Source organism: Protobothrops mucrosquamatus, unplaced genomic scaffold (assembly GCF_001527695.2).
Source record: "Protobothrops mucrosquamatus isolate PMUCROS unplaced genomic scaffold, P.Mucros_1.0 scaffold2767, whole genome shotgun sequence".
NCBI lineage: Eukaryota > Metazoa > Chordata > Lepidosauria > Squamata > Viperidae > Protobothrops > Protobothrops mucrosquamatus.
The window spans coordinates 95,466-116,785 of NW_015388806.1; the positions used below are offsets into that span (position 1 = coordinate 95,466).

General features: G+C 38.8%; 1 protein-coding gene across 1 annotated transcript in view; it reads left to right on the top strand.

Annotated features, from left to right (window-relative positions):
• The window catches only part of EPB41L5 (erythrocyte membrane protein band 4.1 like 5), a 64,101-nt gene extending 44,704 nt beyond the window's left edge, over window positions 1-19,397 (top strand). The window contains exons 17-26 of the mRNA XM_015825717.1: window positions 5,737-5,900; window positions 6,989-7,083; window positions 10,711-10,839; window positions 12,309-12,370; window positions 13,534-13,647; window positions 15,252-15,345; window positions 16,635-16,712; window positions 16,919-16,957; window positions 17,869-17,999; window positions 19,029-19,397. Coding sequence (XP_015681203.1) covers window positions 5,737-5,900; window positions 6,989-7,083; window positions 10,711-10,839; window positions 12,309-12,370; window positions 13,534-13,647; window positions 15,252-15,345; window positions 16,635-16,712; window positions 16,919-16,957; window positions 17,869-17,999; window positions 19,029-19,083 — 961 coding nt within the window. The 3' untranslated portion in view covers window positions 19,084-19,397. The remainder of the gene's footprint in view (window positions 1-5,736; window positions 5,901-6,988; window positions 7,084-10,710; window positions 10,840-12,308; window positions 12,371-13,533; window positions 13,648-15,251; window positions 15,346-16,634; window positions 16,713-16,918; window positions 16,958-17,868; window positions 18,000-19,028) is intronic.
• The last annotated feature ends 1,923 nt before the right edge of the window (window positions 19,398-21,320 follow it).

Genomic DNA, 21,320 nt, shown 5'->3' on the forward strand with positions numbered 1-21,320 from the left:
ACATGTGGTCCACGCCCTCGGCCCACACAGTGGATAGACACTGCAATGACTTTGTCCGTGAACGCAATGTGAAGAATGCGGGAATGTACAGACAGGCTTACGGTTCTGGTTTCCAGACTACTGTGACTGACCTGTAGGACTTTTGATCTTAAGGAAATCTTGACCGTCCTCTGGATTCATGATTGCTTTGAAGGGCTTGATCTTTAAGAGATAATCCCATATGCCAATATATCCGAACGTGAATGAAGAGCATAGATGTTTCTTTTAAAACATAGATGTTTTCCCACTGGTGGTTTTACATTGGAAAAAAAAAGGATCTGTGCATGCTTTTCTTAATGGGGAGGAGGTGGGTAAAGATGAAATGGATTCCTTGTGTATAACAAAGCTGCTTATTCAATCTATAGAAGCCAATATTTTGCTCGCCGGGTGGAAAGATACCAATGAATTAATGATTCTTACCATATAATTGTTTCTGGGTTTTGGAAGAGAGCAAAGAGGTCTACTGCAGATATAACAGAGCAGGTTTAAAAAAATGTTCTGTTTGGTTCTCCTGCACTTTTGATAACGTGCCTATTAATAATGTTATAAAATTATGCTTTTTATATTAAAGTACTTTCAAAGAAATGTGAAGGAATGCAAAATAAGGTGTCTGAAGGTTGCTTTCTGTTCTGAGATGCTTTGTTTCAATGCAAAAATCTATTAAACGGCAAAAGGTTTATTCAAATAACTACAAAGCTGCCTCTACTATATTCCTCTTGGTGTAATGCTATAATGCTATCCCTGTGGGATCGATTCTTTTATGCTCAAGCATACCAGATAAGACAATATCAGCTACAAAACCAGCGCTTGCTTATACTTAGGCAATGTTCATCTTTCATTTTTTTCCATTGTTTTGTGACGTAAAATTGCATCATTAAAAAGGTGCTTGCCTCCTGATCAGAATGAGATATATTGTTTTCTTTTTATATTTATCCCCACCTTGTTTAACTGCAGCTCCCTTGATAGTTGGAAATCTGAACACCTGAAAACCAATGTACTGTATATGTGGGGGTACTACACGCTGTTTTGCATTTTGCTGTGTTAAAGTGCTTTCGTTGCAATCCCATGGTCTTATGAGCTTATCTCATATACACGGGAGATGTTCCAAAGGCTGAAAAGATGTCTGCCTATTGCAGGGGTAGGCAACCTTGGCTCTTTTATGACTCGTGGACTTCAACTCCCAGAATTCCTGAGCCAGCATGGCTAAGCATGGAAACCTCTCCCTTTCCCCTCAGCATGGCTGGCTCAGGAATTCTGGGAGTTGAAGTCCACGAGTCATAAAAGAGCCAAGGTTGCCTACCCCTGGCCTATTGCATGGGGAGATTTGATTTCACTGAAGCTGAGAAAGGTGCTTCATCGAGAGATCTCAGACCAAAAACTGAAGATTTTTCTGGAAATATTTCTGTCTCAAAGGCCTTACTTGCCCTAGTCATATCCTTGAATTGGGGAGCAGTGATATTAGTAGGATGGAAGCCACAACAACACTGCACTTTGCGTGGGGATGGAGGAAGCAGAGTGACATGTCTCTTTTGCTTTGCTGGTGCTAATTGTAAAGGAAGATAGATCTGGCCTTGAAAAAGTTATAATAGAACTATTAAAGGGGCTTGCAGGAAAAAAAAATTACAGAGAGGGAGATGGAAGGAAGTGTGATAAGCAACTCAAAATAACCCCAGCCTGATTTTGTTAAGGTAAAACAGAGAAACTTGGATAAGCTTTCTAGACTGATATGTCGAAGAAGACCCATTTAAGAAGCAAGGATAATCGGGATTCCAGGAGTACATATTATGTACTAGAATTAACAGAGTTTTAACAGCCTGTTCAAGTTTCTCTCTGCCCATCCTACACAAAATCAAGGTGGGATTATTTTGAGTTTCTTTCCCCTGCTTCTCTCTAACTCAAAACTGTGTGATCTTTACTGCAAGTCCCCTTCAGCAGCTTGCTCTTTGCTTTCCCCCTTCGTAGCTCTCATACTTTTCATAAAGCCAGATCTACATTCCTTTACACTAACTTAGTAAGGCTTTGCCAAATCAGACCCTACTTTATTTACTGTACTAGAATTGCTGTGCCTGATAGGTTGCAAGGTGTGATTGGGTGAGAGCTGGTTCGTAAATTGACAAGTATCCATTTCCAAAATAATTCAATAGCTACAGCCCTATCCTTCCTTCATAAAAAAAAGAAGCTTCCTCCCATTCAAAAGAGAAAAAAAAACCTATACAACTTCCCTTCCCTAATTTCCTGGTATATAACTTGTCATTTGAAAGTTTTTACTGGAATTCTTGTATTTGTTGCTTTAGCAATCTTCTTAATAAATCTTCTTAATTGCAGTTCTGAGAAAGGTGTTTCTTGGGACAAATGGCTTCCAGCCTAGGCAGATACCAAAATCCCAATAGATTGATATATAACAATAGCTTCTGTAGGTGTGAGAGATGCTCAAACAAAAGCATAATTTTAAAAACTGCTGAAGTAGTAATTTGGCATACGTGGCTAAGTCTGTAAGTATCCTTTAAAAATTCACATAGACGTGAACATCATTTTTCATTTTCCCCAACTGAGGAGAGCCTTGAAGAAAATGCCAGAAAACACTTGCTAATCATTGTCAGTCGGTAAACAAAGTGTTTCAAGGTTGTGGGAGCCATTTTTTTTCCTCACAGATATTTTCAAGTATCCAGATGAGATGGCAAGAAAGCAGTGCAGGTATGTGTGGATGGTGATGGTGGAAAAACTAAATATATAAGCTATGCCATAGTTTTACTATGATTTATTGCTAAGCTAAATACAAACAAACTCTGTTATGGCTTAGTGTGAACCCAGCTACTTTGCTGCTTAATGCTAAAATCAGACCAAATAACTGCTAGAACTAATATTTTCAAAAGTAACAGACAAACAGATTTTGTCTGACTTTTCTGAGTTTTTAAGCATACATGAAACCTTCATAGCATTTATGGCAGCCTAATCCACCTGCAATGAAATCTAGTAATTCTTGCAGTTTCAGATTCTCCCTACCACTCTCTTTGATTAATTTCCACCTTCATTAATCTGGGTAGCACAAAAATTTTGAAAGTCACTGTCTATAGCATGCCCAACCATGCTGGGTGCTAATGTAAATAGGTACACTGGCATTTTACACAAATACCATGAATCTTAATTTGTCTATGGAGATTCTCAATCATCCAGGTCATAGTTATCCCAAAGATGCTTTTTCACGAGGCAACTGGACTTTCTTGTTAATAATAATAATAATAATAATAATAATAATAATAATAATAATAATAATAATAAAGCTGGAAGGGACCTTGGAGGTCTTCTAGTCCAGTCCCCCGCTTAAGCAGGAGAACCTATACCATCTCAGACAAGTGACTGTCTAGCCCAGGGGTGGTCAACCTTGGCTCTTTTATGACTCGTGGACTTCAACTCCCAGAATTCCTGAGCCAGCTGGCTCAGGAATTCTGGGAGTTGAAGTCCACGAGTCATAAAAGAGCCAAGGTTGACTACCCCTGGTCTAGCCTCTTCTTAAAAATCTCCAGTGACGGAGCGCCCACAATTTCTGGAGGCAAGCTGTTCTACTGGTTAATTGTCCTCACTGGCAGGAAGTTTCTTCTTAATTCTAGGTTGCTTCTCTCTTTGATCAGTTTTCAACCATTGTTTCTTGTCCTGCCCTCTGGTGCTTTGGAGAATAATGTGACCCCCTTGTCTTTGTGGCAGCCCCTCAAATACTGGAATACTGCTATCATGTCACCCCTGTTTCTTCTTTTCTTTAGACTAGCCAAACCTTTGAAGTGGGGTGGGGAATGGAAGGATTTATACTTCTTGCAAACAGCTGGTCATTTGAATAGCTGTCTGCAAGGAATATAAATCCTTTCATTCCCCACCATACAGTCAGAGCTGAAGAAACTTCTTGGATGAGAAGTGAAACGTCTTCAAAGAAAAACAAAAAAGTCCAGTTGCCTCCTGAAAAAGCATCTTTGGGATGAATCTTAATTATTGTCTAGGCTGAGTATTTGAACTGAATGCAGAGTAGCTACCCTTACAATTGGCACTGAGAATCTGAAACATTGTTTTTCCAGTTCATGGTCTCAACTTAGACCATGGTTAAAATTCTGAGTGGTAAGAGGAGTGAAATGGTAGCATTTATATTAATCACCCAAAGTAATTAAACATCTCATGAAAAACCAGAGCTATCTGGATTGTTTTCTGAGACCAGCACAAGTTACTTCTGCTTTTTGTCAGTAGTCAGAAGCTTCGGGTTCTTCTTCTATACTGCAAAGAGATTTGAAGAGATGCAGTGCTATTTCTCTGATTTTAGAATTATTTGCACCTGTTCAAAATCCTGAAGTTTGATAAGAGAATTGAAATCCTTTTGATCTTTTTAATCCTCCGCAGACACTATATTTCCATTTGAGGCTTTAGAAGCAATCAGAAGTGCCATATATTTTTGTAGCTCTCCAATAGATTCCTTATCAACTGCTCTGGATAGAGGAGATTGATAAAGGTTGAAAAAAAATAATCATTATGACCTTATCAGGACTGGTACCATCAAGGACCAGTTAGAAGGCTTCACTTTCCTCTCTGTCTTTCTACCCATTTCAGTCCCTCTCCCTACATATGTGTTGACTGAAAAGAAAATCCAAAGAGATAAAGCAGCTATAGCCATCTAATTCTGTAGGACTGTTCTGAGTTCTTGTATGCAAGCAGGCAAAAGAGAAATTTAAATTTATATTAATCCTCTCTCCTAAGTTTACACAGCATGCCAATACTGGGTGGAATTAATTGACCCTGGCATTAATCCTGGGTACTTTTGGGTTAACTAGGATGTGATCCCAATCTGTAATAAGCCTTTACTGTGTTTGAAAAAACAGTGGAGCAATGCGGCCGTTGTGATTTTCGAAGGATTTCTACAGCCCTTCACCTGCAAACTGTATATGCTGCATAAAAACATAACCTATTTCTATTTCTATTCTATGGTAGCCATATATAAGATGGAAGAATCTTACAGTTATTTTTTGCCCTTGGATTGCTCAACAACACAAGATAATGACTGCTGCATGTATTGGAACTAGATCAAGCAAATTTCCCCCAAAAAATGATAGTCTTGTTCGGTGATTTTCAACCTTTAGAATATGCTGGTTGGGAAATTCTGGGAGTTGAACTCCACACATCTTAAAGTTGTCAAAGTTGAAAAACACTGGTCTTAATGGATGCTAACCTCTGGTGGTGGCATGATTTCTTTTGCTTTCTGTTCTGATTACATATGTAAAGAATCAAAAACAATTAAATTCCCATTGTTTGTGCTTGGGCTACAAAAATACCCATACACAGAAATGTGCATCTGTCATTCACATTTTATTGCAGAAACAACTATGTGTTATGGCAATCATATTTTGTGAGCAATTGTCATACTACTGTACAAGATAGCAATGGAGTCAATGAAAATATTTCTAATTTTGATTTGTCTTCATATTCAGTTTAAATTCCCACGTGTATCTGTAGTAGGGTTAATGTAAAATATTTTGAATGCGAAATATGTCTTTAGTGGAAACGTTTTGACATCATTCTGAACAACCTGGAAGTGTTTGAGCTCAAAATGTTGCCTTTAAATGTTGCCTCAAAAATATTTGATAGGAGTGTAACCATCAATTTAAAGGCATATAATATACCAGATCTATTTGAGTTTCTAAAAGTCTTGTTTCTTTTTCCTAGCCTATGCAGCGTACCTCTGACTGCTGATTTGCTTGATCACAAAGAAATGTTGGACCCTTGTACTGACAGTGCTGCTGGTTTTCCTCCTGCTGGGGGATCAGGTGAAACATTGGAAGGGGCAGATGATACAACGGAACACCCCTCTGAGAAAATAAATCTTGTTGGTAAGGCACCATGGGTAGTGAGTCACTTGGATCACTTTATTGGTAGGCCGAGTGGATTACAACTACCGTAGTCTCTGATGTCTTCTTACATTATGAAATAAGCATTTTTAACATAACTAACTGTTTCCATTGACCATGGATTGATTCCAGATATTCCAAAAATGAATTGGCAAGCAATCTCTCTCCTTCTTTCCCTTTCTTAGTTCAGACAATTGCTGCTTGTTCAGACAATTGCTACAATTTCTTATTTCCCCCCCATGCTTTTGTTTTAGTAGCATTTAACAGTAATTTCCATAATTGCGCTGCAGTTTACCAGCTTGCACAGTCCTTTGTTCAGGGAAGTGCAAGCATCAGCCAAGGAACTTATTTGCCTAAAACCTCTTTTGTCATAAGTTACTATTCTTCTCCCAGTGGGCCTGTAAATAGCAACATATTGTCCCTGTAATGCAGTGGTTCTCAACCTTTTTAATGCCGTGACCCCAACGGGTCGTAAGTCGAGGACTAAACCAGTCGTAAGTCGAGGACTACCCAACCGGTCGTAAGTCGAGGACTTTCCCTGCCCGGGAGCGCCGCACATGCGTGGTTCCACCCCCTGCGCCGGCCGAGGCGTAGCTGGCAAGCGGCAGAAACGGAGCAGGCCGACCACCAGCTGGCCCAGCCCAAGGGAGGTAAGGCACCTGCCGGAAAAGGGGAAAAAAATGGCGGACAAAAAAAATGGCGGACAGCCTTGCTTGGCGACCCCCGTGAAATGGTTGATCGACCCCAAATGGGGTCCCGATCCACAGGTTGAGAACCACTGCTGTAATGACTGAAAGCTTCCAAAACTCACAAGCTTCACTTGAAATTATCTCTTCCAGCCTACTAGCTATGTAAAAATATTAAACTTTACAAAGATTTTCAGACAATGTAGCTACAGGTACCTCTTAACTGTGATTGTATAGAGAGCATAAGAAAAAATAGTAGTTACAGATAAGATAAATCTATTTTTACTGTGAAAGCAATGTCAGGGGATGAAATGCCAACAGTTTTTAGAGCTTTATGTCAATCTGGGGAACTGTATGTCCAGTTTCTTTCTTCCTCTCTTCTAGTTGATGAACCATCCCTGAAACTGAAAGACCTGGAAGCCGAGTTCACTCCCGTACTGGTTTCCCAGTCCAATATAAACATAAATGTCAGCAAGCAGGTATTGCATACTTTCTCTTCCCAGAAATATGGGGGGTCAGGGTTTTTGTATATATTTGCTGTTTCCCATAATGGTTTTTTTTTCATGCGAGATAAAAACTGCTATGTTTTGCAGCTTAGTGACTATGTTTGGTAGATTGAAAGTCTACAAGATTGGCAGTGCCAAGCTCGTGAAGGGCATGCTGGCACAGAAGGGAGCAATTAGTTTTTAATTAGATAGGCATTCCAATCTCTTTTGTTTCTGGAATGCAGGGAATGATAAAAGCTTGGCTTCGTTATATTTTCCATGTGTTTAGGAAGATGTAATATTCTGTATCTATATCAGCATCTCTTCTAAAGGACATTCTGTAATGAGCAGTAGGTGGAAAAATGTGTTTGAACAAGCTTAAGCTATGTTGGCATGCAGAAAGTTGGAGAAGCACATCGAAAAAAAGTCTTTTGGGACCACCACAAGAGAGTCAAGGACAGTTTTTCTTGCATGTCAGAAGTTTAGCTAATTTCTAAAAGCTTTCGATATAAAAGATTAAAATTCTACTTCTCGTTGTATTCCTAAAACACAATACTCTAATATACAGTAATTAAGGAATCTGAGCTTATCTCAGCAATCATACTGTTTATAAGTATAAGAATGAGACTGTGGATGAGGCCAGACAACTGCATGATACACTTTCTCTGGATGCACCTCAAGGCATCCTTGGTCCTCCGCTTAAGTGCTGTGACACAGTCAGCTAAAGTAGGATTAATGCCCTTGGCTAAAATAAACACTAGGCAGTTTTGGGAAGGGAGATCTGACCTGACATGTGCTTTTCTCCTTAGAAAAAATAATTACCTAAGAAAAATACTGCTTCCTGTCATTTGAGACAAGTATATATTTATTGTGAGGTGAGATACGTTCGCCTTGCTGAGTTAGCTCTATTAAGTGATGGCAATCTCTAAAGGAAAAGGCCTTATAAGACATTAAATATGTGCTCCAAGCACTGAATCATGATATATGAATCCATATATTAACAAGTATTCATTCATTTGATTGTAAAGCAGGAGGATAAATTTTGAAAACTAAACAGAATAAATAAGTAATGGGAGCAAAACTTTTTTTTTTCTCCTTTCTGCCCAACTTTGCTTAAGTAGTTATGAAAACAGATTTGGAGTGAAACTTAAATCAGTGTTGTTGAGGAGGGTACACATAGAGAATAATTAAAAATCTTAATTCTGTTTCTTTCAGGACAAAAAATTTATATAGGAATTAATTTCAACCATATAATACAGCAATGAATACAGGAAAGAATTATATTTTACATATAGCATGCTGAATGGAGAGCTTGGGAAATATCTTTCTGCGGTATACATTGATATGCTGAAAGTTGATTTAATCAGTCCTGCCCGATGCACAGTTTTGTAAAATAGTATTTGCCTCCTTTGAATTTTCAAACATTTGCATATAGTTTTGACTGGATGTCATCAGAGGTTCATGTGGGTTCTTTGGATTTAGTGCTTCATTTGAGTTATCTATTAGCAGACTGCCAATATGAAAAAAATAGTTGCCTCTCCCTAATCAGTCAAAGTGTTAATTAGGGCCAGTTATGTAAACATTTCAGTAAACAATCAGAACCAATATAGGCCAACCCTATTCTACATAAATTTCACAAATGTTGGCTCTCATCATCACAGTGAGAATCTTACCACACAGTTTTATGGCATATCATGCCCCTTTCCAAATAAAATTATGAAGACCTCAATTAAAGATCATTGATATCAATTAGGAAAAGTTACAAAATGATTTCTAATGTTAAGGGGCTCTAACAGTCCACAAGCAAAATTATATTCTTGCAACGCTAAGATTTATAATAGTGAAGCTTCCAAGCAGTACTTAATCTGTCAAGATCACTCAAAAGTTATGATGTCAAAATAATTCAGGAAATCTCAAAAAAAAAAAAATCAGAACAATCTGCAGATCTCTCTCAATGTAGCTAAGATACTAGATAAAAATCAATTCCTGAGAAAGTAGCAAAATGGAAGCCATTGCTCATTAAGAAGAACACTGATGCTCATCCCAAGTTTGTCAAAAACCCACTTGGATCACATTCTGCATTTCGGGGGGAACATTCTATGGACAGTGGAACTTCTTATCCTATGCCTGGTAGAACCCAAACACACATTTCGCAATAAAGAATCTTTATACCGGTGCTTGGGCATGGAGGTGGCAGTGTCATCTTTTGGAAATGTTGTGCTGCTTTAGGAAAGAAAGATAAATTCTGCTTTGAATTGGAATTCTACAAGCTATTTGTGCTGAAATTGAAGTTCAAATTGGCCATGCACCAAGACTGTGTTCCCAAGCATACCAAAAAACTGTAAGAGAATGGATGCAGAATACATTTAATAGTATGGATTAGCCAACTCAAAGTCCAGACCTAAACCCCATAGAAATACTGTAAAAGGATCCCAGTGAGGAGTTAATGCTATAAAATCCTCAAATGTTACTAAGTAGAAGTTGTTGGCCATGGAATAATGGGTCAAAATTCCTGAGGTGAGGCAGTGATCAGTAATTTACAGAACAGATTTGGCTGAAGTTAATTGCAGCTAAAGGCAATTCAACCAATTACTGAATATTAAGGGTTGTTCACAATGGCACTTTACACATTGAATGACTTTGTAAACATAAACAAACACTCAATTGTTTATTCACTCAGGCTGTCTTTTTCACTAAGGCCTATAGCTACACAAATTGAGTAAATAAGTAAAATGAAGTTTTGATAACATAGACTGTGAAGTATATGGAAAAAATCAGAAAATCCAAAAGAGGCTGTCCCAAAGATGCTTTTTCATGAGGCAACTGAACTTTCTTGTTCTTCTTTGAAGACATTTCGCTTCTCATCCAAGAAGCTTCTTGACTGAGAAGCAAAACGTCTTCAAAGAAAAACACAGAGCTGAAGAAGCTTCTTGGATGAGAAACGAAACATCTTCAAAGAAAAACAAGAAAGTCCAATTGCCTTGCGAAAGAGCATCTTTGGGACAATTATGACTTAGATGACTGAGAATCTCCATAGACCAAAAGGGGCTGAGTACTTTGCCTATAGAACTGCGTAGCAGATAAGTACAGCTATAAATTAGTCCTGTTTTGTAAGCGTTTTGAGCATGTTCCACCTGCGTGTAAGTTTCTTAGCCATAGCACTTGTCTAGTTTATATATATATCCAATTCAAAAGTTAAGAAATATTATTTGCTTATCTAGCATTTTTGTGCTAGATAAGAATTGAAAGAAAACGTTTCTTCTTTTATAGGAAGCTGTTATCTTCATTAAAAACTGAGATATTACCTATAAGATTAGATACCAAAATTCTTTAGTTAGTGGGGAAAAGAGCCACACATAGATATCTTACTCTGTTAATGCACACAATGGTTTGGTCTTATCTCCTTAGTATAGTTCATGTTCTGGAATAGTTTTAGGGCTGATCATCCTATATTTCACATGGAAACTTGTAATAAGGCAGAGTCCTGGTCCAAAGCATACATAATACATATATTTATGTGCTGGTTGTGGAAGCTGTATTAATTCCTTTCATGTGTTGCTCTTGCTGACTGTTCGCCTAATGAGGAGTGCTGTTTATGAATGTAGTTTTATTTATTTCTAGGAGGAAGTTGTGAAATTGACAGATAAATGCCTGAACAATGTAATTGAGAGCCCTGTGAGCACCTCTATGCGGTTGCCTCCGGACATTAAAAGTAATATTTTGAAGGCCCAGGTGGAGGCAGGGCACAAAGTAAGAATTTTGCTTCGGTAGTGATGTTTTTTAATATAGAAAACTAACATCAATTTTCTGTTATACTTTGAGTCAGTATCGATACTTTGTTTATCATTAGTAAGATAATTTAAGCACCTGTGCAGAGCCTGTTCATCATCTTCTATCCCCTACAGATGTGTTGATAGAAGCCCTCTCCTTCCATCTGTTCTACATGAATAAGTGTCTTCTCAGTACATGGGAGCACGATGTGTTACACTGCTGGAGGCTTAAGCAAATCTGAGAGTACTGCTGAAGAGAATGGTTGGGTGGGGTCATAGCATTTTTTTTCTGTTGAATTCTCAGAAATAGAAGGTAGAGGAGAGGCATCTTATCATCCAGATCTAAGGAAGGAGGCCTGTGCCTAGAGAGAAATTGCCACCGGTATATTCAGCCTTGTCTCTGAAACATTCCAAGGCTTGCTGAAAAGAGTCTTAACACCGTTTGCCATGGCCAACTCAGTGTCAGATAACTTGCCCAGGACAACTCGAAGCAGCCAGTTTGATGCAGGACAACTTGACGTGAGACATTTCAACGTGAGATAAACGTACTCTGATCCGCCACTGTTTCTTGGACATTGTTTTAATTTTTGCCATTCTCATTTCATTTTGTCCCTCCTTTAACATCCTTTCTTTAATGATTCCATTCCACCATTTTTTTTCAACATTTCATTGATAATATCTCGCGTTGAGTCATCCCACTGAGAGTTGTCTCGTGGCGAGTTGGCTGAGGTAAGCCAGACGCAGTGAGTTGTCCCATTCCATACTGAAAAAAAGCAAGAAACGGCCAGGCTCGGCCAATTTCTCTAGTTTTAACTTATTGCTATAGAGTAAAGGAAGAGGGTTGCTGTTTCTTATCCCAATGTCTACCACTTAGACACTGGAGGCATCGTAATCAGTCTTCTATTATCCAGAACATTTTCCATCCAGACACAATGAGAACAGAAAACCTGAATACACGTCACGGCCTGCAGTGGTATAATGCATATATTCTAGATCAGGGGTAGTCAGCCTTGGCTCTTTTATGACTCGTGGACTTCAACTCCCAGAATTCCTGGCTCAAGAATTCTGGGAATTGAAGTCCACGAGTCATAAAAGAGCCAAGGTTGACTACCCCTGTTCTAGATGGACAGTATTTAATATTTATTTGTTATGTATACGTAGGGGTGTGGGTCTATACATATGTTGTATATAGTATGTTTTAGGTGTGTGCCATGTATGTGTTTCACTTTGAGAGCGGGCAATTAAATTTCATTTTTGATGTGTGCTGTTGTGCCCACAGTAAAAAAATGACAATAAAGGTTATCTTATCTTATAAGAAGTGGCAGAAAAGGGCACTTCCGTAATGTTAGGGCTCCATTGCCTTTGATCTGCCAGGAAAAAAATGGGTTTTAGATTATATCCTCAATAAAATTAACGTTTTGAGATGTAATTGTGTTTCTTTTCTTTTAGGTAGTGAGAGAGGGAAATGTATCTTGCAGTAAGAACAACAATGTTCAAGAAACAGCTGGAAGGTATCAATATGGAGCTTGAAATGTGCTGAAGATTTCTGCTCTGTGGTGTGAGCAGGTTCCTATACCCACTTAATAATGGAAGAAATCACTTGTAACAAAGTTTTGTAAAACTGATGTTAGTGGTTTTTAAAATGCCTGCAGGATAATATTTCTGAGAACATTATTAACCCAACTCACATCGTTGTGGTTTAGTCTTTTCTGTTTAGTCCTTAAAAAGGACGCTTTGTGTCTTATTCAGTTGAGATTCTAGAAAATTGAATATTCCTATCCAGCCAGGAGAACAAATTCATTGGGACAGATTACTCTGTTATTCAAGAAGGTTTGATGGTAAATTCCCATGCCTTGCACCCCCTTCTTGGGCATTTTTCTATCAGAAGTTGGAAAAAAAATAGTCTCAGAATATAGAGATATGGCATACCGATAGTCCTTGGGTTACATGCATTCATTCAGTGACTGTTCAGCGTTACAGTGGTGCTGAAACAATGGACCTATGACTGGTCCTTGAAGTTCAGGCCAGCCCATATTTATGATCAGCACTCCGCGGCCTCCACTGCTGCACTCCCACCTTTGGCACTCATCTGTGCTCCCTAACACATGCTTGGGACTCACCCCCTCCACCCTGTGTTCCCTAGTACCTGTCCCATAGTACCCACCCTCACACTTGCAGCTGTCACTCAGGTTACAACTGGAACAGCCAGGATTACATTGCTAAGCACAGGGGTGTCAAACTGCCAGCCCGCGGGCCGGTTTCATCATACCAAAACCGCGCCCACCCCATTGCCGGCAATGCGAAAAGGGTCACGATATGTCGCGACACGTGTCGTGGCGAGTTTGACACCCATGGCTAAGCGTTAGAAATTCCAGTCCCAATTGCCCTTGTAACTCAAGAGCTACCGATTCAACTCCTTATATTGATGTCTGGCAGAAAAACACAAAACCTGAGGCAAATGTGCTTACCCAGTTGCAGTTTTCCTTGGTTATTAGTTTTCCTTTTTCTTGCCTCAATACTGATATTCATGATGACAAAACATTTCCAGGAAATGGTTTGCATTAAGAGAGTTCCAAGCTGCTTTGTTTTTTTTTTAATGATGAAAGAATGTTCTTGGCAACAATGGAAAAGACCTCAGTTGTTACATATTTTTTTTTGGCTCTTTGTTATTTAGAAGCGTTCTTCCATCAGGAAAAGAGAAAAACAGCCCCCTGAGAACCCTCAGTCCTGTGTGCCAGGAACCACGAGAGGGACTAAAAGTGATCCCAGTTACCAATGCCTTTATTCTGTAAGTCCTCTTGTGGGAATTGGGGGAGGGGGGTGTTATTCCCACTGGAAAATGGGAATGCATGAAAATCTGGGACGCAATAATCGAAGAACAGCATATGGAGCACTTGAAGGGCTCACTCGGTTAATTCCGGTAATTTCAGTCAAGTTAGGGTTCTGCTTTTCTTTGGGAAACCAAACAGCCAGAAATTTGGCCTAGTTTCGTTTTCAACATGAGTAGGGGATGTGTGCCCCTCTACTGAATATTGCTTCTTGTTGAATTGGCAAAAGAAAGACCCCTTCCTGAACCTTTGTTTTTCCAATTAGTAAAATGAAGTTACATATAAGTGAATGTTCATAGTTGGCAGGAGCAGGATCAATTCAGGGATACCTGAATTGATAATGTTTTTATTTTAAGTTAATTTGATTACGGTATTGTAAATTTATAAAGCTTTAAAACAGGTCTAGGTTGAATAAATTTAAGCTAGAATTGGATTATTTTAAATATATTATGCTATTTGAGGGGAAAAGAGGGAATATTTGATGTATTGATTGAACTATGTATATATGTTTTGTTTTTGGATGTTTGATTACCCCAGCACCACGGTGTGTCCTGAGTACTTTAAGAATTAAAAAACCCAATAAAATTTGTTCAAAAAAAAAAAAAGTTACAGTCTAACATGAGAATGAAATGCAATTCCAGAATAATTTTAAAACATTTATTGGTTATATGAATTTATATGAATCAGCTCTTTACTTTTGGAATAGTAGACTAGTAGTTAGTCTGTTGGACTTCCTTGTAGCAGAAGTGCTTTCTGTCACTCTGTGCTGGAGAGTTGGCTGTTTATTTGTATATTGTTTATTCCTTCTACTTGATCACTGAAAGCATGGAGATCAGTGGAATCACGGATTCTGGCAAGGATGTGCCAATTGAACCCTAAACTAAGCAAGTTCCCCTATCACTATTCTGTGCGGGGGGGGGCGTCTATGACAGGGGTAGGCAACCACGATTTCTTTGATATTAGCTAGTTGTCCTGCAGCAAAATGTCATAGACCAGGGATAGGCAACCTTGGCTCTTTTATGACTCGTGGACTTCAACTCCCAGAATTCCTGAGCCAGCTTGGCTCAGCTTGGCAACCTCTCCCTTTCTCCTCAGCATGGCTGGCTCAAGAATTCTGGGAGTTGAAGTCCACAAGTCATAAAAGAGCCAAGGTTGCCTACCCCTGGTCTATGACATTTTGCTGCAGGACAACTCGCTAATATCAAAGAAATGGTGGAATGGAATCATTAAAGAAAGGATGCAAAAGGAGGGACAGAATGAAATGTGAATGGCAAAAGTTAAAATAATTTTTTTAATTTATTTTAAATAATTAAATAGAATTTTTAAATTGTCCTGCAGTAAGTTGGCCCACGGCGAGCTGGCTGTGGCAAGTTGTCCCATTCCCGCCTCAGGGGCAGAGTATGGCTTAGCAGGAAGGCAAACTACTTGGACCGAAGCTCCTGAGGTCAGCAGGTCATATGGCATTGATTTCAGAGGCTGCCTTTGCCTCCAGGAAGGAATTGCAAGTGACAGCAGTTCCTTCACCCATGCTCTGTATCATGGATGGTGTGTTTACATCTTCCAGGAATGAATTCAAGGAGAATACTACTGTCCCTGACTCCAACGATTGTGCGAATCCTACTGATCTGGCTCCTAGAGTAGAGGATGTTCTTATAAAGGTACGTTACATCTTTGTGGGGAGCAGTGTGGGTCTTTAGAAGCGTAAGATGAGAAGTCCCAGGCAAATAGCTTGTATTAAACAGAGCAGTGATTTAAAACTTGGTTTCTGGGATACATTCCTGGGACAGAATAATATTTAGAGTTTAATATTAAAAAATGAGTTGTGCAACCTCTGTGAGTGTGTCCCTGTCCCCCAATTTTGCACGCAGGCACAGCAGGGATTATGAAAATGGCAAATGAGATCTTGGCAAATGAGATCTTTTTCATGCAGGGATTTTCACTATCAAGAGAAGGAAAAAAGGCTAGGGAAGGGAAGAAAAGTCCCCCTTGTCTCCAATCTAGACAGATTCCACTCTTTCCAATGTAAAGGCTCTTAAAGATTATCCCAAATATAAATAAATATATGGCCTTCCCTTCATTAAACCATAATTTGGTATTATGTATAGAACCTTTAGATTGTGAGAAAAAAAGTTGGAATTGGCAATAAAAAACCTGATGTTATATTAAAATATTAATTAAAGTCATAAAATATTAAATCAGTTTAGAATGGTGAGAAGTACAATAGGAGAAGGAAGCCATTCATATGAATGTATATTACAAGCAAATCCTGTTTTTAAAGGCATTTTTCAAAGATTGAAGTGCCGGTTACTTTATAAAATTGTGTGTGGGGGGGGAAATATAGAAAAACTGTTTTTACATGTAATTTAAGGCCACCAGTGTGTGTACTCTGTGTTAAAAAGACTCAAGAACCAGTTTGGTGTAGCGATTAAGGGGTGGAGACTGGGGCATCATGAGTTCTAACCCTCCCTTAACCACAGGATCAATTCACTCTTTCTCAGCCGAACCCACCTCACAGGATGGTTGTCCTAGGGCAAGGGTAGGCAACCTCGGCTCTTTTATGACTCATGGACTTCAACTCCCAGATTTCCTGAGTCAGCTGACTCAGGAATTCTGGGAGTTGAAGTCCATGAGTCATAAAAAAGCCGAGATTGCCTACCCCTGGCCTAGGGACAATAGGAGGAGGAAGTTATTTATATACTGCCTTAAATTGTACAAAACAGAAGTGGATTATGAATCTAATAAATAAATGAGTGAATGCATTGCTTCAGTTCATACTGTGACTCTGTCAGAGACTAAAATGTGTATGGTAAAGTGAAACAATGCCACTGGGCAGCACTCATAAACATCAGTCATAAGCTTGCGGCTTTTTCCAACATGGATGAAACCTTACAAAACATTCTGCAACTTTCTCTGTGATGGAGCGTAACTTAACTATTCCATTTTTCAGAGCTCCTCCGAGAGCATGGAGATTTTGTTGACATCACAGACGAAGAATTTAATTGACTTCACAGAAGCCACGCCTCAGGTAAGAGTAAAAAATTAAAATGTAGCTATTTCATTGTATAGTTTAAATATATAATTAGTACTTCCATTGTCTCTACCTAACTCTTTTTTACTTTCAGTAAAGCTTGTTTGAGCTGGTGTGTCATGATCAGTTTAGTTGATATGACACTTGGCCAATAAGGTTATAGTACAATATTATGAGTTTTTTTATTTTTCTTTTACTTTTAGGTATCTTCACCAATAATTGCGCCCAGGTGGCTGGTGCCAGTAAGTTATTGAATAATCCTTACAAACAATTAATTTTCATATTCTTATGTCCATGTCTTATTATTAGTAACAGTCATTCAACTGTTGTTAAAAGTGGTACAAATTAGTATTGATTTATATAGTTTTGAAAAATCTGTTATTTCTATTGCATGGTGGATAGTAAACATTTTCAGCTTTATCAAAAGAAACTATCTGCCACCTAGAAGTGGTCCTTAATTCTTCTGAAAAAGGCAGGACTTCCCCCTCTATTCTCCAGTCAAGTTCCTTCCTTGTGGTTATGATTGAAAAGTATTCCCCTTACTAATCCAGAACTATTTGGAGGATCTGTATATTCTGACCTGTTTCCAGGCTACTTTCTCCTTTGGAGAGTGATTGAAGATGACCAGTTCAAGGGCTACATCAGGGTTTGCACTGTACTTCCAAGGCTACACTCCAAATGCATAACTAGGTGTCACCCTAATTTGGGAGGTTTTTAATGGGTATGGTAAGTCTTTTTGAGATTCAAGAACTCATTTTGCTCCTTCCCTAACCATCTCTCAAAACTGAAAATGATGCTAAAACATTTGACGCTACTTATTTTGGATGCCATATTTCACTCCCAGAAAATCCCCTTCTGATGTGTCCTGCCTGTTAATGGTTTTTTTAAATTTTATCTTGGCCATTATCCCAATCCAGATTGGTCATTGTCCCAACCATTGTATCTCACCAATCAGAAGGAAAAGCTACGAAGGAGAAGGTAGCCTGAAGGAAAGAATTCAGGGGCAAGGGATAAATTGAGCATTTATTTCACATATCAATCCTTTTCTGCTGTGGCATTTGCAACAACTTGATAGACATGTACATTTGCTGACACGTATCAAAACAACTGTACTTAAATCACCTTTCTGACTTTCCTTTGGTTTTCTTTATAGAGTGGACTGACTTCAAATGGACCTCTGGGGAACGATGTTGCCTTATCTCTTAAGACAACTAAAACAAACACTGAAGCCCCATTGGTTACTGACTCATCACCTCCATTGTACCCCTCTGAAATCACACCCAGGTAAGGATTTTTTTTTTGTGAAATTAAAACAACCCTCCCTTCCCCTGCCTGTTATCTTCCACATGTTCCAGCCAGCTGGTTGTGGGAAGACAAGTCTACAACACTAAGAGCACACCAGTTTGAGGAACAGTAGAATGCTGAAGGAATTGTACAAGTTCTAGATTATTGTATAACTTCTGTCCATGTCTTTATATAACTTCTACAAAACAATACTTACTGGATTCTTACTAATCCAGTTCTTCTGTTAGGGGTTGTGAACACTATAGTATGTTGCAATTCCCAAGCTGTCTGTTAAGTCTACCAAGTTTCACTGGTAATTTTCTGGTCCTCTTTGTGATTCAACTTTAGCAATGTTCATAACTTCACAGAAAATATCTGATGTTCCATTTATAGTGAGTAATTTCATTAAAAATGTTTTTAAAGGTGGGGTGTCAATTGGGTATGTGATACAAAGATCTCTGTTCATAAATACCCTTTAAACTATTTACTCTATGTATCATAAACTTTAAATTACAGTGTTTCTTAAAGGTAATGTGAATATTGGATGATCTTGTGTAGCTGCAGGGCTGAGGCTTAAGGATAAAAGGCTAAAGATACCCAACCCTTACTCCAAGTCCACACCTCCAGCATTTGCCTTGGTTGCCTCCTGCACAGAGGTTGGAGGAGAACTTTTGCTCTCTTTTCCACCCCACCAATGCAGGCAGGTAGCTTTCTTGATTTGTTTCCCCCCTGCCAGAGAATTGATTGCATTTCCCCCCAAATTTTGTCCACCTGGAGTAGGTTGTGGATATCTCCTTTGGTTACATGATGAGGCAAGCATCCTCAGGGAGATTCTGCTTAAAACCTATAACTCCTTCCCAGACAGGGAATATATATCTACCTTGGGAATGCTAGATGACATCACAACTTGTTTGGAATTGTTTGCTCTCCACTTGACCATTAAGTTAACATCAGTCAGTATGAGTCCAAAATGGGCTTTCTGTTCATCATCCACCCAAGATTATGTATATATGTTTTTTTTCTTTCCAGTCCGATTACTGAAGATACTACACAGCAGAAATGTTTACTCACCACTGAACTCTGAGCTTCAACAAATCTCATTTCCTAGTATATTTAGTGAGCCACTGCAGAGGACTTACCTTAAATTAAGCCATGTTCGTGCCATGGTTAACAAAGAATGGTTGCTTTACAGTAAATCCTTCAACTGGAACTAAGAGTGTGATTATAGGACACAGAGCTGCTGGGAAACCTGAGTATCTTTTGCAAAATATATGGGAACAAATTCTGAGATGTCATGAAATCCACAGGGTTTTCATCTACTATAATGCTTTTGCTAGAGAATTCCTTGCTGTTTTATAGGTGCAAATGAAAATGCTCACAGGGATAAGCTGTTTTTTTTCTCTCTCTCACTTAAACCCAATAATGGGGAAGCTGGTGGTGACTGTAAAAGGAAATGGCAGTGACATTTTTACAGTAGTTTTTGTGGCCATCTCTTTTTATCTTCTTTTGTATTATCTAGCAAATGTTCTTGACTTTAATCTTAAGAGTCTACACTTTTGCTAACAATATATGGAAGTGAAAATGTAGCACCTTGATTGCAATTTATTCTGCTGGCAGATGCTCTCATGAGGAAAGAAGCAATGTTTTGTTAAACGTGTCAAGGCTACTGTTAGCCTTGGATGGAAGACTTTCACATTTTGTTCCATTCGGTCACAAAAATGTTGCAAGGTGTAGACAGCACATCTAGTATGGAGTGATGCTCTTTGAGCTTGGTTGTTTTCTTGCAGACATTTGTTCTCTTGCCCTGTCAGTGTTGGTGGGACTGGTCTTTGTGGTTTCTTGATTAGGCTGTTTGCTATTAGCTTGTTTCTCTGAGGTGGTAGTTCCTTGACTGGGGGTTTTCTTTACTTCTTCATTGTTGGTCTGGTGTTAATTTCTGATCATCTGTGTATTAATTGCTGGCGAGGAGCTGTTTTAGTCTTTTGGTTTTTTTTTTTTTACTTTTTGATTGTCTCTTTTGACAGGATAAGACCCTAATACAGTATATAAAAAGAGAGCAAATCCCACTGCTTTCTAGCACTGATGAGGTTATCTAGTTTGATAATGAAATGTCTGCAAGAAAACAACCGAGCTCAGGGAAGCACCAAGGAACCCACCATTCACCCCACCGTTTAGCCCTGAGCTACAGATATTCTTCTCTTCTATCAGTGAACCTAGTTTCTGCCAGATTAGCTGGAAGGGCTAATCCAGGGGTAGGCAACCTTGGCTCTTTTATGACTTATGGACTTCAACTCCCAGAATTCCCGAGTCAGCTATGCCGAGGTTACCTACCCCTGGGCTAGTCTTCTTTGGGCTTTCCACTAGCTATTTTTTGGACAGTTCTAAGGTTTATGCAGAAATAATCTGAGGCTTTTAAAATTGCTTCAAATGTGTACAGTTAGAATTTACTGTCCTTTTTGTGTGTTCCATTCTGTACCTTTCGTCAAGTCTACAATAATCTTGTAGTTCGAATGTTTTTTTGTGCATGACTGGAAAATTAAAATGCAAAATATACCAACATTGTGCTAACTTTTCCTATGTTAAGACCAGTAGCTATTTATACATCAGATTCCTTCCTTTTTGCCCACTAAACTGCTGATTGAACGAGTTTGAACTAAACTTATATTCTGCTACAAACTCAGGGGGGAAAAAACTTAAGTGAATCCTGAGTTTAATTTATGCTTAGAATTTTTGAAAACAGAAAACAAAAAATGCCCTTGGGCTTGGGGCAGTTAAGATTTATTCCTATGGGTCAGCTATCAAACTCATCCTGCATCTTCTGTCCCTTTTCAAACTAAGCAAGAAAATTGTACGACATCTTAATTCTGTTTCTTCCAAAACGGTTCTGCTGGCTGTGCATTAAGCTATTTCTCCATCTGTTTCTGATGGGAAACCTATCAGAATTTAAGCAAGAAAGCAAGGAAACCTGGGTGCATGAATTTTTGGGATGAACTCTGAAAGGAAAAGCAAAAGGGCTCCGTCAAAAGCTTCTTTCATAGTGGAAGTGGTGTTAAAAATGCAATCAGAGTGTACATCACTTCACTATACATACTCTCTTTCATAGCTGGTTGCCCCTTGTGAAGTAACACAAGCTACTTTGCTTTGATCTGCAATACTGTTTTAAGCAATTGCTCCATAAAATTTAATGGTAACCAGAGTGGGGGAGAGGGAGGGGATACTGAGGCAAATAACTTAGTATCAATAACCAAAGGACATATCCTGATTTCCAGAACTCAGGAGGCATGGCTTTTGAAATAGCTTAGGTAACATTTAATTGGCTAT